Raw genomic sequence first — 19,373 nt, 5'->3', positions numbered from 1 at the left:
TTTGTTTTCTGTGCGTTGGCAGCACCCTCTGGCTGGTTGCAAGTGGGCTTCACAAGTTCCGTGTGTTCTATCTAGATAATACTGTGCAGCATAAGAACAGAGTCTATATTTTTCTTGTCTATATTTATCAATAAAGAAACCTTTGTCACCACTGAGCTAGTACTCAGTCTTTCTTTTCTTTCCCTTCCCAGCTCTAAATTCAACCATTGGGAAAACCGTGTTTTGAAAACCCTATTTATCAGTTGAGTCAATAATTGTGTGCTGGATTTGGACATGATGGTATTACAATAATAATAATGCTTGGCATTAGTATAACTTTTCAAAGCACTCTCACATCCTAACTGGTCCACTCAACATTCCCTTCACAACAATATCTTTTTTCAGCTCTCTGTGCCTTTGACAGTGTGGTTTGTTATCCTGGCTAGAACTCCTCCCGTTCCATTATCTTTTAGCCCACTTCCACATCTTTCTACATCTATCAAAATACTTTTATTTAAAGCTTAGTTCAGCATGCTCTCCCACCTTCACCAACACTAATTGCCCAAGAAGCATCATTTTCTGACCAATACAGTTAGAATCTTGTTTTCTTTTCGCATGTCCTATAGCTTTCAGAGTCTGTCCCATTTAACTGTTCTTATATACTGTATTTAAGCAGTTTACATTTTACAGTTATTTTAGACAAACAGGAAATTCAAACAACATGACTGAAAGCATAAAAATGTGCTGTTACTGAAGTTTTGCTAGAAGCATTTGAGGAAATATCTGTAAGTAGTTTAAATAAAAGCTATGCAAAGCTTCTGTGGTTTTACTTCAAAATGAATGTAGATATCATCTGGAAGAGGAGAAATTTCTAGTTCTTTGGCCTCTTGTCATAGCTTACAAACGGAGTGGTTATTTCTTTATGGAGCTATTTTTCTAAAACCTATATGATGTTACTTTCTAATAAATTGCCCGATTTAAAATAAAATCTACCTGCTCTCTGTAGCTTTTGAGAATAGTTACAGAATCATCCGTTACATTGTTTCTGATCAGTCATTGTAATTTTTGATGAGTACATTGTTCACATATCTTTAAAATGTTATTTTTACCATTTCATATTTTGATTTTTTGAAATAGATTTAGTTGAATCAAAATTAGTGGGAATATTGGATATTTTGGATGAAGAAAGTCGCCTTCCCCAGCCAAGTGATCAACACTTTACATCTGCAGTTCACCAAAAGCACAAAGATCATTTCCGACTCACTGTGAGTTTGCCATTCCAGCGTTGAGACTCTGGTGGGAAGAGAAATCTTTAGAAAGATGCCCTAGAAATTAGATAATTAGAATCATAAGTTATGTAGGGCTTACGGCAACTATAATTTATCTGGCATAGCATCTTCTATAGATGAGCATTTAATTTATATATACATATATATTTTTTATGATGATGATCTGTCTAACCAAGGTCCTTTTAGCTGGTTGGAGAGTACATTTTACCTATCTAAAATGTACAAAAAGATTTACCTGTTGTTTTTATGTTTTCTTTTCTGAGTGAAATGTCCATCAGTTGCTTTGTGTTGTATCATGTGACCTGTTCACAATCCAGGGGTTAGCACCTAGCATAACAAGCAGCCATCTGTCTGCACATTTGTAAGATTAACAGTGTAGTTAGTGGCTTAGAGTCTGACTGGTGGAAGCAATCCATATTAGATAGTGATTAGCCAATTCATTCTGATGCTCTTTCCTAGGGAGTTTTTAATGGAAATTATACCCAGAAAGGGATATAGAAGCTGAAGCAATAAAAGAATTAGCTAAAGAGAAAAACAGATACATAGAGCGGTAGAACTAAATGGAAAGTACACTTCTAAATGGGCCAGAATCCTGGTTCCCTGGGCTGCTGTTGGATCATAGAGTTGTGCTTGAGTCCATGTGGCACTGAAGAGTTGGGCTGTTCTCCATGAGGATGGACTGTGTGGCCATTGAGATGTTCCCTGTATTTACCTAATTCTGTGTTTACACTCAACCATCGTCACCTGAGGTAGTTTAAGCACAACTCTGTGCTTGTACCCAGAAAGAGCTGACTAGCACAGAGAACCATGAATGTTATAATAGTCCTCCCTTATTCGTGGTTTCACTTTCCGTGGTTTCAGTTACCAGTGGTCAACCATGGTCCAAAATATTAAATGGAGAATTCCAGAAATAGACAATTTAATAAACAATTCATAAGTTTTAAATTCTCTGCCATTTTGAGTAGCATAATGAAATCTTGTACCATCCCGCTTGGGACATGAATCATCTCTTTGTCCAGCATATTCACACTGTATATGCTCCCCACCCGTTAGTTACTTAGTAGCCGTCTCAATGATCAGATCCACTGTTGCAGTATCACAATGCAATTGCAGTTCTAGCAACCCCAATTTTACTTAATAATAGTCCCAAAGTACAAGAGTAGTGATTCTGGCAATTCAGATACGCCAAATAGAAGCTGTAAAGTGCTTCCTTTAAGTGAAAAGTAAAAGTTATTGACAATAAGGAAAGAAAAAAATTGTAAGCTGAGATTGCTCAGATCTATAAGAATGCATCTTCTAACTGTGAAATTGTGAAGTGGAAAAAGAAATCCTTGCTAGTTTTGCTGTCGCACCTCAAACTGCAAAAGTTATGGCTATAGTACATGCTAAGTGCTTAGGTAAGATGGAAAAGGCTTTAAATTTGTGGATGGAAGACATGAACAGAAAATGTGTTTTGAATGGCAACAAAGTGTTGCACCAGAAAGCGTTAAACTTGTATGAAGATTTCAGCAAGAGATCTCCTGAAATGAGTGACCACATTCGTATAACTTTTATTACAATATAGTTATTATTCTTCTATTTTAGTTTTATTCTTGCCACTCTCATTGTACCTTATTTATAAATTGAACTGTATCATAGGCATGTTTATATAGGAAAAAACATAGTATAGTTGACCTTTGAACTGTGCAGATTTTTAAAAATCTGCATATAAGTGGACCCACGCAGTTTAAACCTATGTTGTTCAAAGATCAACTATTTTCAGTCCATGGATGGGAATCACCATATGCGGAGGGCTGACCTAAGTTATATGTGGATTTTCTGCTGGAGGGATCAGTGCCCTCTGACCCTCATGTTGTACTAGGGTTAACTGTGTAGTAGGGTTTGGTACTATCTGCAGTTTCAGGCACCTGCTGTGGGTCTTGGAAGGTATCCCCAGAGGATAAAGGGGGACTACTATAATTTGATCCACGAAGATAGGTGCTGCCTCATTTTATAGAGAACAACAAAGCAAGAAAGGAAGGAAGAAGGAAAAGCAGAGCTACTTAGAGTTGCAGATGTCTCTCATACTACTGTTTATTGTTTTGATATTGTAGTGTATAACAGTCATTGCCTTGATGGATCCAGATCGATCCAGGAGTTTAAGTGAATGATAACAAGTATTCTTATTTCCATACATCATTAAGAAGAACGTGTTAGGTAAATAGGTTTGAATGCATTTGCTTGAAAAGCTGATGTAATTGTGATAGCCTTCTTTAGAGGCTGGATCCCATAACCACCTGTTCCGTTGACGTGAAGTTCTTCTGTATTCTTAAATATTTCTTACCATGTGGAGCCTGTCTCTCTTACTTCAGTGGGGATAGAATTAAAATAATATGTATCCTCAACAAAAATTTTGCTAACATTAAAGCTGTATATCTAGTCCTATTTATCTACTGCTTGTTGGTCTTTGTTATGACCAACCTGTGGATGCTTGGTTAATTTTACCATGAGTACTGATTGCTAGTTGACAAAATTGTGACCAGGTCTCAGAGACATACAACTCTAAGGACATCAAACTAAAGCATTGGGTACAGGCTTTGGCCACTTTTCTCAAAAGAGAACAGGAGCAGACCAGTAAATTCTAATTTGTGTAGACCATTACTTTTGTTGTATGTCTTTGGAAATAAAAATAATTACCATTTATCGGACACTTAGCACGTGCCAGACACTCTTCTAAGGGTTTTACTTGAATAATTTTATTTAATCCTCATAATAATCATCTGTGGGTAGATCCCATTTGTATTCTCATGCTAGAGATGGGAAAACATGCACAGCGAAGTTTAGTGACCTGCTATATTCAGCACAGTGAGGAAGTGGTGAATTTGTAAATGAAGTAGGCAGTTCGACAGGGCCCTCACCCTCACTCATGATGGTGTATTGCCTCACATGGAGATGAGGCGTTGTGGTCTCCCAGCTCTCTCACATGGAAAAAGCCTGGTAATGTTCTGAAGTCAGCTTTTCTATTATTTATTTATTTTTTAAAAAATTTTTGAAATTTATTTATTTATTTTACGGTGACATTGGTTAACGAAATCCAATAAGTTTCAGTTGTACACTTTAACAGTCAAGGCATATATAAGCTTTTCCATTTTTGAATGAGTTTGTCTTTCTTAACTTTGGGTTACTTCGAGGGTCAGATGTGATCTTTTATGTGAAAAAATTTTGGAAACTTAAATATGATCCAAATATGAGATGTTATAATTTAGATAATACAACCCTGTAATGATCTCATTTCCTTAAAATAGATTCAAGCTCATTGTGTAAACACGAAGGTGTATGGTTTAAAACAGTGGGAGAGTTCCTGTGGTGATATCAGGTGTTTCTTTAGAACAATGCTTCTCAACCTTGGCTGCACCTAGGAATCACCTGATGTAAATGGTATAGGCCTTAGGAGGTTTAAAAGTTCTTTTAGGTGATTCTGATTCAGCAGCCAAGGTCAAAAACCACTTTTAAACATAGGTCACTTTATAAAATGCCCACTATGTTTTGCATGTGCTTCTAAATAGTGGTTTGGTGGGTTGGTTTGTTGGTCTTACTCCTCTTTTTCCCCCTAAGATTATAACCAAATATTTGCTAGATTTCATTGGTATTTATGGCTTCCTAGATGTTTATAAAGCAGTATAATTGTGTAAAGTGTGAGATTTTTAAAATAATTTTAAATGTTTCATATCTCAGATGTTTTCTAAAGGAAATTATGTGATATGTTTTTGATAATTTAATTATCACGTACGTATAATTTAATAATACATGTATCATGTATGTATGTATTGTTTTTCAGGTTCCCAGAAAATCTAAGCTAGCAGTTCACAGGAACCTCAGAGATGACGAAGGATTCATTATCAGGCATTTCGCGGGGGCAGTATGCTATGAAACAGTGAGTAATTTTTAAGAGGAGAAAACCATTTGATGTTGAAGCTGCACCATACAATACGGTAACCACTACCCATATTTGGCTATTTAAATTTAAATTAAATGTAAAATTCATTTCCTCAGTATATTGGCCCCATTTTATGTGCTCTATGTCCACGTTGTCTGGTGGTGACTTCATCGGACAGTGCAGATACAGAACATTTCTGTCATCCCAGAAAGTTCTGTCAGACAGCACCGTGTTAAGGGATGTTATCACAGGGTAGATCAAATCATTCCTCTTTGCTTTGTTTTTCAGACCCAGTTTGTGGAAAAAAATAATGACGCTTTACATATGTCTCTTGAATCCTTAATATGTGAATCCAGGGATAAATTTATACGGGAATTATTTGAATCATCCACAAATAACAACAAAGATACTAAACAAAAAGCAGGAAAACTTAGTTTCATCAGTGTGGGAAACAAGTTTAAGGTATTTGTGTTAAATATGTTACTTGAATTTTCTTTTACTGCATTTAAAATAAATTGTTTTATACTCTATAGTGAATAATGTAGATGCTGTCAGAACTCTCACAAGTGAAGTTCAAGAGCAGACCCTGCACTCTTGATATTTATATGCAAAAAAAAAAAAAAAACCCAAATAGGTGTAGTAATTGAACATACAGAAATTTTTGTAATTTTATGAATGTGTTTTTTCTTGGTGCTTAACATATCTGATTGCTTCTCCTAATGTTCTTGCTTCTGCTTACTGTCTGGTTGACCTTCAAACCTTCTCTTTCCCATGTGTTTTCTGCTTCCTTCCTCATTCAGCAGTTTTGTTTTAGCTGGAGTAGTACAGCTCGGGATGGCTAGAGAGGACTAGTTGAGTTGAGAGAGGAAAAGCAGGCACAGCCAGGGGCTTCAGGTAAATGATCAACTTCATGGACTCCTATTTATAGAGTGGCTGCCATGTTAAAAAAGATCCCGTCTTAAGTTACTGAATCAGTTTGTAATTCATTTTCAACGTGTTTTCTCTCACAGTGCATTATGAGTTTGCATATTGTGCTAAAATTTGACTAAAGCTTTTAAATACTTCTGTAAAAACTAAATGCTCTGTATCGCAAACCCTTCAAATTGCTTATTTAACATTGAAGAATATTTCATTTGTTTTATTAATTTTGGATCAGGAACTTATTGTTTTAAAAACTCTGTAAAAGATAAGTGCTCTGTGTGGCAAACCTTTCAAATTGCTTATTTAACATTGAAGAATATTTCATTTGTCTTATTAATTTTGGGTCAGGAATTTATTGTTTGAGATCTGACAAGGACGAGGAATTGTCACACGAAGTGTCTTAGAAACGGAACACTAGTAATTGGTTCTAATTTTTGAGTATTTAGCATAAAAAAGATAATTTAAAAACTTTTGTGTCACAAGGTCAATGAATAAAAAATTACAACAAATAGAACAAAGAAATAGAATTAATTTCTCTCATACATTTCCATAAGTATTGTATTTATATGAGAACTTTACCTATATTTTCATTATGTGTATTTTAAATGTTAAAAAAATGATGTAATTAAAAATAATATTTAAGTATCAGAATACTGTGATCTAGTGGTATAAGCCTCCTGAAATCCCTTGTGGATTGAAATGGGCTCCAAATAACTAACTTGATAAAATCATGTTTATAAAGCTAATTTTTTCAAAGCTTAAATATAGGAGAAAGCTTATAATACATTTTCAGGTAACTGAATAAAAAGTTTTTAACTTTGTTATAAGTTATATTCATTCATTATGAGTTTCTGATTCTCTTGAGCAGTATTTTTTCTCTTTGGATTTTCTCTTATTCTTAAATTCTTGAATAGACATATGATAACAGACTAATGTAATGACATGTATATTATTTATTAAGTATGTTCCTACTATGATGTTAGGAATAGTATTCCTGGTAAGGACATACTTGAAATTTTATATAATATAAATAAAAACAAAGACATTCTTAAAAATTTTTGGATTAAAGTTTTTGGATTATTCTTTTATGTTGAGACTTGAAATGCCTTAAAATTGATTATATGCATTAAAATATATCTTACACATTAAACTGCTGAAAGCCATAAGTGGGTGATATTGTTAATAATAAAATTTCATATGTTCTTTATGAGACACTTTGAAATGAAATATTAATAGTAATTCTTAATTTTAACTAGAATAGCTTATTAAATTCAAGTCATGTGAGGCAATAAAACAAAAAAGGCTTGCATTTACAGTAATACTTCAGTTATCCAGCATCACTGAGAACCAGAAGTTCTCCACTGAAAAGTGATATTTTCAGGTTATTAAAACCTAATCCTACTACCATTGTTAGTGTTTTGTAAAAGTAATTCATTTTGATGGAAATCTTGTTGTCATCACATACACGAAATAAAAACAAAATACAGATAAAGCACCAGTTGCGTAAGGCTGTTGATCCTTGCGATTCTTGACGGCCCTTCTTTGCTATTTGACATTCTTCCCTCTTTTCTAAGGTGCTGTTTGTTTATTTTTGCTGCTTCTACTCTTCTGATTTACTCTCCGATTTCTTTTCTTTCTTTCTTTTTTTTTTTTGGTGAATACCGTGCTTGGTCTATGGATTAACAAGCATGGACTTTGTGACAGTTGTTTTCTTTCCAAATTAGTGGCTCTCATACTTGCTTTTCAGTTGTGTGATGGTCCAGATTGATTTTCTCTTAAGCCTGGGATGTCTGAAGTATACTGTACTGTAGTGTCATGGTAAGAGAGCGAACTTTGGTGTCAGGCCCTGTGTTGAAATCTCAGTTTTGCCATGACTAGCGTCAGGTTCTTAGGCAAGTAATTTATCTCTCTGGGCCTCGATGCTTTCTTTCTCCTATAAAACGAGACCAATAATATATTCTTAATTAGAACTGTTGTGCAGTTTAAACATGATAATATCCATGAAAAGCTTTGAGCACTGCCTGACTCATAGAAAGCATTCACTAAAGTAGACCCATTTTTACTATTAAATATAGTTATGATTGATCCAGTATGTTAATTTAAGGAAAAACATCTTAATTTATCTTTCGTAAGCAGAATAATAAGCACCTTAGTAGAAAATCAATAAAAGTTTGACATAATTTACTTTGCTGAGAAGTAAAGCAAATATATGAAAGCAAATATAGAATAAATTATAATCACTTAGTATTATTAAAAACAGGAAAACATAGTAAGCTGTAGTGTTTATTGTCAGTTTGTTTTTTGTTTTTGTTTTTGTTTTTTTTGAGAAAACTATCCAAACTTTTAAAAACAATTGAGACATGAAATGTTTTTAAATGGTAAGGAGAGTTTCTACAGCTAGGCAGGGCAATTTTATTTCTGATAAATGTTTTATAAAACAATCCTAATATATACTATTAGTGATTATTTTAAACATGTCTTCATTCTTAATGGAGTGGACACAAACTATACCAGCTTGTCACATATTCAAATACTTCTCTGTTGATCTTTTATTGAATGCATCCCCAGCATTTTTATTTACTTTCTTCGTTGCCTGTATACTTTTTCCTCATTCACCCCACCTGCAAGCATGCGTGTATTTTTAGTATTGTTCATTTTCAGTCTTTTAATTTTACAAGTTCTGTATAAATAAGTTATTGTCCTTGGCATTTTATTGGCTATATGTTTTGCATGTTACTGTCTGTTAAAGAGTGTGTGTACCAGAAGTTGTTAAATTGTAATGTGTTATATGTCTATGTTATTGCATGCTATTTTATTCTGTTGGAGATCTAATATTAACTTAAGACATTGTATACTTTTGCTTTTTGAAAAAATAAAGTGATTTGCTTTCTTTTGCAGACACAGTTAAATTTACTTCTGGATAAACTTCGAAGTACTGTGAGTACACTTTAAAAACACAGAGTTTTAAAATAGCCCTCTTAAACTGTTATTAGTATTTACTCTAATAAGCACAGTAAACCTAGAATGATTAGAAATGCATTTTAAACCAAATTCCCCCATTAAAAAAACCTGAATTTTAAAATGGTTGTCATTTTGGTTAGGTTTGTTCCGAAATAAGATCAAATATATATGTGAAGTCAAATTATTTTATAAATATATAGAATTCTCTGAATATTATTAAGTTAAGATTTTCCTGTAGTTTGAGGAAAGTGAAAATAATTAGTTATTATGGAGAAGGAAAATGTATTTTTTAGGATTAAAGATAATGCATACAAGTCATTTTCATTTTATTATTTTAGTAGTCACATTCTCCAACATGGTATGGTCGATATGGAAAAAAATGGACATAATATTTTTATGTTCTGTTATAGAGACAGTATTTCCTAGGAGGGTATTTTATCATCCAAATATAGTATTACTTTTGTGATTTATAAGAAGAAAGCATTTCTTCTAAAAAAGTGTTCTAAAAGTGTTTGTAATGCGCATCATTGTTGAAATAACTATTAAGTTTTGCAAGATGTGACTTTGAAGAGAAACAATTGCTTCGATGTCTCGTATATTAGCTTCAGTACCCAAGAGTTTCATTGTGTACATATCTGTATTCTTTCTGCCTCATTCAACAAATGTGATAACTGATTCCAAACGTATGCCTTTAAGCATTTAAAAATATTCCTTAACAAATAAAACTTTAAAATGTGCAGTGTTGCAGCTTAAGGACCTACCGTATATTTTTGAAGTAGAATAAAAAGATTAATTTTTTTATATGTTGGCCTAGATTTTAAGAGGCTTAATTTACTCCTCTTGTCATACGACAATTATCTTATCACAGAAATATAGCATACAGATACACTTAAGAGTAAAATAAAATCACATGTATGTCAGCCAGTGAAATGTATTATTTAAATATGTTAAAATTTCCACAATGAGACTTTTCTTTTTACAATAACACAGCTTTTGACACTCAAATCTAAAATGTATTTTAAAAATATTATTAGTATATAATGAAGAAAATTTTGTCAAGCTTTAAATTATAAAAGTATGCTAATAAAGTTTTAAGTTCCTTAGTGAATATTAATTTGTTTTTTAAATTAAAAAATTATTTTTATTAAAGTATAGTTGGCATATAATATTATATTAGCTTCAGAAGTACAACATAGTGATTTGACATTTGTATACCTTAGTGATTATTTTAAAAAGTTCATATGTTAATGATAATATGCTCTGAAAGTTGCTGGTATTCATAGAAATAGAAAAATAAGAATGCTCTATATATTGTCTTTAAAAGTACCTTTATTCTCCTAGGGAGCCAGCTTTATTCGTTGTATCAAACCTAATTTAAAGATGGTAGGCCACCACTTTGAAGGTGCTCAGATTTTGTCTCAACTTCAGTGTTCAGGTATTTCCATATTTTTATAATCTATACCCGTGTGTTTCAGGAATCTAAGCTCAAATACAATTTAATATGCCCAGTGTTTTCACTGGACATATTATAAAATATAAGATTTTTATCTTATATTTCCTTTAATTATATAGAAAAGCATGGCTGGCAAACTGGGCAATACTGGGGTACAGTTTAATGTGAAATGAAACTGTGACATCACTGACATCACTGAAGTAAAATTAATAAAAATTCTTCAAGTACAAACAGATCTCCCTTAAGTCAGTTGCTTTTCTATGGCCTCTCAGTTTAGCAGTACCTCATTTCTCATTCCCACAGAACTGAGTCAGGAGATGGGTTTCAGTATCCTTGCTTCGCACACCACCACTTCTAAAAAAAAAAAAATGAAAACAATAGAGTGCCTTCGACTTCTGTGGAACTTTTATATTTTTGGTTAGACTATCACTTCCTCCCTCTCAACCCTCACATTCTAAACTTGCTCAGTCACAAAAATCCTAGGCACCAGGATCACTATTTTTCCTTGACTCCATGCCCATTCTCCATCCCTACTTGGTAACCCTACTTATTCCCAAGATATCAGTCCTCTCCTTTCCTTTTAATCCATCTCAGGCTTTTAGTACTCTCTTAAACGCTTTTTGCCTCTGAGTCCTTATTTTGCTCCTCTCAGAGGTGGGTTTATTATAAAGGTGGGTCAGCAAATCTTCAGGGTCCCCCATTTAAATGGGCTCCTTCCAAAGCCCTGCACCTGGTTTTGTATTTTTGACTAATTTGTAATTATATGTGTACCTTTTTTTAAAAACAAACAAACAAACAAAACAAAAAAAAACAGCCTTCCCTCCAACTGTAAAAACTTCAGACCTCCCCAATCTGGATTTACCCTTGGCTCCTCTCACAAAACTTTAGCCTTTGATGAATCTGATTAGGTCCTTTCTCTTCTGCACAGATAAGGTAGGCAGCACAGATTGGCATTATTACAAATTCATGATCACTAACCTTTAAAGGGCTCTCAGGCCCTCCCTGTCGAATTTCCCTGGTCAGTATATTCTGTTCTCTGTGGAAACCAGTCAGACCCATCCTGCTCTCCTCAAATCTCTAAGCCTCTGCCAACAGACAGCCTCACTGCTTAACAGAAAAACTCAAAGCTTTACCTGTCTGCTACCAAACACTTCTGCCTATCTGCATAACCTTCCCTCCTATTAAGAAAGTAGACAGTGCTCCTCTTCTTAGTTAAGACTATCGTTCTTTTGAATCCATCCTTTCCTACCTTCTCCTGAATCTTCGATATTGATTATATATATTGAACCATTCACTTTGAGATGAATCTCTCCATTACTGTTTAAACATGTTAAAACCTTGTCTTAATTCCCTCTCACCCACATTCCTTTCCAGCTACCTCCCTATCTCTCCTCTCACTTTTTGTTCTCTATATTTCCTTTTCTCTGCAAGAATGTTCTTGTTCTCTTAGTTTCCTGCCTTCCACTAACTCTTTTACTCTAGAGAATTCAGCTTCCACCTTGACTAGCCCAACAAAATAATTCTTGATAAGGTCACCAGTGATTTCCTTAATCCTAAATCAAATGTTCTTTTTGTAGTCCTTATCTTGGTGGACTTCACAGCAGCATTTGACTCTGTAAAGGGATCAGACCAATCCCTTTTACATATCCTCTCCTTGATCTTGAAACAGCACATGACCTTGCTTTTGTTTTGAATTCTCTGGCCTTTCCTGACTCACCTACAGGGTCATCTTTCTGCCACCTGAAAATTATTTATTAGTTTTTTAGGCTTTGGATTAGGCCTGTTTTCCTTCTCATTCTTTGTTACTGCTGTCCAGTATATAACTTTTCATGGCAATGGAAATAGTCTATATTTGAGTTGTCCAGTATGGTAGCTACTAGATACCTATGGCTATTGAGCACTTGAAATGTGTCTCGTATAACGTTGGTACTGAATTTTAAATTTTATTTAATTTTTTAAAATTTAAATCGTCACTTGTGGTTAGTACAACCATAGAGCATGTGGCTAGTCGATACCATGTTAACATAGCTATAGATTCTCTAAGTCTCTCCAAGTCCCTTTGGTATGACCTCCTAAACAGTGTCTCCCCCCACCCCCCCATTTATTGAGATTTAATTGACATATAACATTGTATAAGTTCAAGGTGTACAATGTGTTAATTTGATATAGTTACATATTGCAAAATGATTACTACCATGGCATTAGCTAATACTCCCATCAGGTCATATAATTACCTTTGTGTGTGTGTGTGTGTGTGTGTATGTGTGTGTGTGTGTGTGTGTGTGTTGAAAATATTTAAGATCTACTCACTTAGATCTGCTCCCTTCTAGTGAGACTTAGTACTTACTAATAAGTTGTCACCCTTTCACTTGGCTTTTTGCTATAGCTTCCTAAGTATTCTTGCATCTGCTCAGTCTGTGGTTCACATACATCCAGAATTATTGCTTTACAACTCAAGTCTGATCATGTCTTTTTACTGCTTAAAATGCTTTAATGGCTTCTGATTATTGTTAGGGTAAAGGACAAAATCCTAGTAGGTTATGAGGCTCCCATGTGGTCTGACCCATGTGTCCCTAGCTTCATCTCTTTTCACTCTCTTCTCCCTGTACTGCAGTCACACAGGCCTTTTTGTTACTTAAATGCTCCATATTCCTCCCCTCCTATCACAGGGCCTGTGTACATGCAGCTTCCTCTGCCTCTTTTGTCTTCATCTTTCACATTTCAGCTTGATTGCCGTTTCCCTATGAAGGCCTTTCTTGATATCCCTAACCAAGAATGGGGCCGGAGTTAAAGGGTGCTGAATGCCTTCATTTCACAGTCCTAAATTTTGTATATACTTGTATAATTACTTAATTTTCCCTTCCCTTAACCTATAAACCCCTTGAGGGCAGAAACTATGTCTCTCTTGGTTTGTGCATATATCCCTGCCTTCTAGCAGTGCAAGGCATATATTAGACTCAGGAGATTTTTGTTGAATGAAATTCATAGTATAGCAAATATGAAGATTTATCTGTGGGTAATTTAACAGATAGTGGAAAGTTAATTCATATCTGCTGTATTCCTGTATACAGTATAGATGTACTTTTATAATATTTCTTTAGATATCGATTGTTTTTACTGTGAGTTTGACTTTTCCCATTTAAATTTCTCTTTAGAGTTTGTTAAGCCTAATAGAATAAATCATTTATTTCCTAAGTGAGCATTTTGTGTCCTGGAAAGTCAAGCATGTTTAGATTAAGCTGTATATACTATTACATTAGCAGAGTATGGCCTTATTGATGCTCTAGCTAGGATTCCTGTTTCAGTAGCAGTATATTTCAACATAACATGAGATATGTTGGCTGTTTGATAGATGACACTGATTCATAATGGTTTGATTTTTTAAAAAAGTATTACTAATAGTAAAATGGTATGGAATTGGTTCTAGTCATATGGCTAGGTAATGAGAAAAAGCCAAAAATATCAATAACTGGTAGAAATAAAAATATTTATTATGTTTTCTAAAATAATGACATTTAAGGTTTGACTTTTACTTTGCCTTTCAATTTCTATTTTTTTTCCAATTTAAGGAGAATCAATTAATTTAGAACACTTTTTACTAAAATTACCATCTTCTGATTAGCCAACACCAGGGCAAAGTAGGGGAAGGTAAGAGAAGGCACCTAGGTCTTCTTCCTCGGTGACCTTTGGGCTGTGCTGCCTGTCTGTGGTAGCCAAGAGGGGTTCTTAGTGTAACCAACCAGGACTGCACCAAAAAGCCCCTCATCACACTCCCAGGGGAAGATCCAGTTCATGGGATTTCTAGAGGAAGAGTACTTGCTCTGGTGATTTTTAATTTTTTAAGTGTCAAAAGATCTTTTGAGTAAATTAGAATCAGATGCTGAGAGTGGTGACAAAGAAATCGAACTCTGGGAGGTGAACACACAGTGTAAATATAGATATGCCTTACTGTTAAAATGTACAGCTGGAACTTACTGGATTTCATTAACCAATGTCACCATAAAAATTTAAAAAAAATTTTTTAAATTAATTAAAGTTGCTCATTGGCTTTCCAAAAAAAAATAAAATAAAAATAAAAAATAAAGAGGTGCTGAGAAGGCAGCCATAGGCTTAGTAATTTGTTAACCTCCATGAAATTCTTAATGAACTTCTTTGAGCCAGTTCACATATATTCTGCAGCTACAGGGCAAGCCAAGAGACTCACAGGTAACATGTGTACGTTTCCAAGAGTACTTGTTTATTTGCTATAAATGGGCAAAAATCATGACAGTACCAACCAAATCTTACCTTCATTTCTTCAAGCAGAGCCTAGAACTAAATCTAGTTCTGGATTTCTTTCCATAGGAATGATTGTTTTATGTGTTTCATTAATTAGTATTAAAATTATATTAGTTATATATGTTCACTGTAACAAAAATGAAAAATTACAGACAAATATAAGTAAAAAGAATTCTCACTTTTCAGGGGTGCCCATTTAACTCTGTCTTGGATATGTAAAGCCCTGCCCTATTCTTTTTAATTAATACATCATTCTGTCATATGATTGTAACATAATTGATATTTAAGTTTTTTTCTGTTTTTTTTTTTTTCTATTACAATCACCCAGTGGGCATGTGGACATTCTCTGTGCATATCTTTGCCCACATATGTGACAAGTCGTAGGATAGATTCATAGAAGTGGAAAGTACTGAGTCAAAGGGATAAATTTCCAAATTGCTATCCAAAATTATTTCACTGTTTTACTCTCCCAGTGAGAATGTATGTGTGTGTTTTCCTACACTATCATCAACCCTGGGTACTATTGGTGTTTTACACCTTCGCCAGTCAGAAAGGTTAAAATTCAATCTGACTACCTAGAAAGGCTATTTTTCCTTTCAGATTATTTTAAAATAAAAATCCACTCCTTTTTGTATTTTATAGTTTCATTTTGCTAATTAAATTCTTGACTAGCAGGAATTCATTTAGGTATGAGGAGTGTGAGTTAGGGATCCAGTGTTATTTTTGTTTTCTAAATGACCATCTGTTTGTTCTAACACTTTTTGTTGAATAATCTTATTTTCTTTATTGATTTGAATAGTCCCAGAGACTGAAATCCAGGGGTTATTTTTTCTTTTATAAACAAACGTTTTTGGAATTATCTGTGGTTGTTGAGCCTTTCTCTGATTATTTTATGTTTTTATTAAAAGCTCACATTGACTCAAGGCTCAAATTAACCACCTACTAGAATTTCACTGAAAAGAGTCATTCTATAGACTCTTTACCCTGATAGACTAATTTCTTTGAGAAGTAAGTGAAGGGGGACCTTTATAGTGAAATAATGAGCTCTTCTCTTTTTTCCCCATTTGCTTCGTTTAAGCACTGGCGAGAACTTGGGAATGTGTTTGACTGCGTGGATACTCATTCAGAATCTTATTCTGAATTTAACCTCAGGTCTTGGAAAGTGGCCTAAATGCAGGCCTTTGCCTTATATAATGTGATTGTGACACAGAGATTTCTATCAGAAAAAAAGGATACAAGCTAGATTTGAGCTTTCTAGAGACCAGTAGTTTGTCCCTAGAAAAGGGATAGTCAGGCTGGTTTTAGATTAAATTTGCTATAGTAGTTTTAGGTGGTAGGCAAGTTGGAACATAGTAGGTATAAATGTGATATTTCCTAAGTAATATTTCATTGCTGATTATACCTGTAAATTGTACCTTTCTAACATTAATTTGTGAACTTGATCATTTGCATGGTAATTTTGGACTTCTGTACAGTGATTGGCAGTAATTTGTGTTCATTTATGAATCTAGGTATGGTGTCTGTTTTGGACCTGATGCAGGGTGGTTTCCCATCACGAGCTTCATTTCATGAACTCTACAACATGTATAAAAAGTATATGCCAGATAAACTTGCAAGATTGGATCCAAGGCTATTTTGTAAGGTACAAATACCACCTAAATTGAAATTTCTTAGTTATAAATTATCTTTCTTATTAATTACTAATTGGCATTTAACTTTGTAACTTTTATTTTTCAGGCTCTTTTTAAAGCTTTGGGCTTAAATGAAATTGACTACAAGTTTGGGTTAACAAAAGTATTTTTTAGACCTGGCAAGGTAAATACATTTTTATTTTAAACTTCAATATGATGAATATGAATAGTTGGGATCAACAAATATTTTAGGTGTTTAGTGATTTGTATTCTTGAATTATATGGTCATTAACAGCATGTATATAAGAATATGTGAGACATTTACAATGTGTACTACTCCATACAAGTCTTATAATTCTTTTCAGCTATCGAATTATTGGAATCAGAGCATTATATCTAATTGGATTTTTTGCTTAAATAAGGGTTAACCCGAAAATACTTCTGTTTTATATAAGTTGAAAACTTTTCTAAAACATATCAATTCAGTCTTAATAGTTAAAGAATTTATAGTACTTTTGAGTCTTCATTGTGAGAACAAGTTCTGTCAGAGTATGATGTGTAAGGTACAGGAATTTGGACCAGAGTTTGTACTGACTTTTCTCAAACCCTAGACTGAGTGAGTGTATAAGTTCTTATGTTTGTAACATAATTTCCTTAGGCTAACCCATAGTTTTAGTATCTACAGGTTCTTGTACTAGGTTATATGACTTAGTTGAATATTTTATAACTAAATATATATAATATAGAAATACCTAAATGATATTTGCAATCTGTTTATATTTCACCATTCCTAACTTATTTAATATTGAATTTCACTGTCATAATTTTAAACACAATTGTTATAATAGCCAACCATACCCATTTGATTAGCAAAATCATTAATATCTGTAGTGCCTTGAAGGCTTGAATTAATCATAATAAATCTGATTTCATATTTTTGGCATGAGGTAAAATCTGTAATGCATTACCTTTGTGTGCACTTTCTTGTGAATATTTTTACTGCAGAAAATCCATACAATGTCCTGTAAAAGAAAGAAAAGAGAAAATGAATATATATTCATAGTCGGCTTAGCTGTAATCATGTATATTTATCACAAACTCAGTGTTTCTCTTATTTCAGGGCTATAGTAATATTTTAGATTTTTTTCTATTTTTATTATCGAATATGCTAACTAACAATGAGTAACCCCTCTTACCCCTCCAAGTTTCTGAAGGAAGGAAGGAAGGGAGAGGCAGCAAGATATAGCCAAATGTATTTGGGCTTGCTATATACCCCACTGAGACATGCCTATGTAATGGCATGTGACAGTTTCTAGAAACTTAGATTTTGGATTTGAAGTCTAGTGGGTTTTTTTTTTTTTTTTTGTATCTTTGTGTATTTAGACACATTTATCTTCTGATACTGATATTAAATTATTTTATTTCCTAGTTTGCAGAATTTGATCAGATTATGAAGTCTGACCCGGACCATTTAGCAGAGTTGGTTAAAAGAGTCAATCACTGGCTTATCTACAGTCGCTGGAAGAAAGTTCAGTGGTGCTCACTCTCAGTCATCAAATGTAGGTGTTATGTTTCACACCAACATCTGTATTATTTTGGAAATTGTTTGGTTTGCAGAATGTGATAAAATTGTCTCAGTGGTGAGTGCTGGGCAACAGGGATTGCGTTGCTTATCCACATTGTGTCCTCGGTTCCTCAAATAACACTTCGTGTAGTACGTGATGGATTAGTGTTTGTGGACTTTCTTTTTTGTGTCTGTGATGCTTCTTTATCCACATGTGTTATAGGAGAATTAATTTCATCATGTCCTAAACAAAACAGAACTCACTATTTTGATTCTTTTCTCCTTCTCTCCTTCCTCCCTCTCTATCCCCCTCTCTCCCTGTCTTCTGCTCACCCCCTCCTCCTCAACCCGACACCAGCCTCCAGGCTCTCAGACTTAAGCCAGAACTTTTCTCTTATCACCTGCATGACAACACCAGGATAGTGCATCAAAAATTTCAAGATTGTAATGGTCTCTCCTTGCCTGTCTGTGAAATCTGGTCAATCAACAGATGTCGACTCTTCCTCCAAATAGTGTGCATTCTTTCCTCTGTATTGTCAGTGCCTTAGTGGATCCCCTCTTCCACTTGCATAATAACTTCAATAGCTCCCAAACTGGTTTTCCTGGGTGTCCAGCGTTACCTCCGCAGAGTTCTCTCTCTAAACTAAAAGCCTTTTACTAAGGTTCTCCTTTAATGTAGAGCAAAGTGTAAGGTCTTAGAATATCTGTCAAGATCACATAAAATGGGGCTTCCGCTTCCCTTTTGAGCCTTTGCTCTTGCCTCTGCTCTTTTAAACCCTGTTCTCTGACACGCTGGCTGAGCTGCTTTTTCCTGTATTTCTGGCTGGGTCATAGTAACTACTTATACAAAGGGGTGAGGAGCAGAATATTTTGGGGTTACCCAAGGGTCTATGGAAAACCTTTAATTGTAGGGAGCTATTGTCAGAAACTTGATTTAATTTATAATCACCCCTTCCCATCACCCCTTACTCACCAGAATATCTGGAACAATGCTAGACACATGAGAAAAAAGATTCAATAAATTGTTCCTTGTTAATAGAAAAATAAAATTTCTTTGACCTAGTGAAAAGGAACCATGCAAACAAAGATTATTATTAAGGTCTTTTGCGAATTTGTATAATTGTGAATATAGCTAAAAAGAAAACTATAAGAAAGTAAAAAAGATAACAGAAGCTGTTTTCCCCCATCATTTTCCAAGTAAAATATAAACATATTTGTAGTTGAATGCTTTAAGCTTTATACATTGCATTATGATGGCAAACACATTATATTAAATTGTCTGTACTGTACCATTCGTTCCTGAACTGCGTTGTGCAGTGAAGTCTGTAACCAGTCAGGGTCTTTGCAAGATGTTAGAGGAGCTCTGAAAAAATGTTTCAGG

General features: G+C 34.1%; 1 protein-coding gene across 5 annotated transcripts in view; it reads left to right on the top strand.

Annotated features, from left to right (window-relative positions):
* Positions 1–19,373, top strand: part of MYO6 (myosin VI) — a 139,385-nt gene that overhangs the window by 98,716 nt on the left and 21,296 nt on the right. For all 5 annotated transcript variants that reach the window (XM_006926371.2, XM_015600455.1, XM_025042704.1 and 2 more), the window contains exons 16-23: positions 1,117–1,244; positions 5,086–5,181; positions 5,473–5,646; positions 9,004–9,042; positions 10,408–10,501; positions 16,309–16,439; positions 16,535–16,612; positions 17,858–17,987. In XM_006926371.2, coding sequence (XP_006926433.1) covers positions 1,117–1,244; positions 5,086–5,181; positions 5,473–5,646; positions 9,004–9,042; positions 10,408–10,501; positions 16,309–16,439; positions 16,535–16,612; positions 17,858–17,987 — 870 coding nt within the window. The remainder of the gene's footprint in view (positions 1–1,116; positions 1,245–5,085; positions 5,182–5,472; positions 5,647–9,003; positions 9,043–10,407; positions 10,502–16,308; positions 16,440–16,534; positions 16,613–17,857; positions 17,988–19,373) is intronic.

The sequence above is a fragment of the Pteropus alecto genome, unplaced genomic scaffold (assembly GCF_000325575.1).
Source record: "Pteropus alecto unplaced genomic scaffold, ASM32557v1 scaffold7, whole genome shotgun sequence".
In the NCBI taxonomy this organism is placed as follows: domain Eukaryota; kingdom Metazoa; phylum Chordata; class Mammalia; order Chiroptera; family Pteropodidae; genus Pteropus; species Pteropus alecto.
Note: the sequence above shows the minus strand (reverse complement) of the source record. Positions and strands in the feature narration are given on the sequence as shown.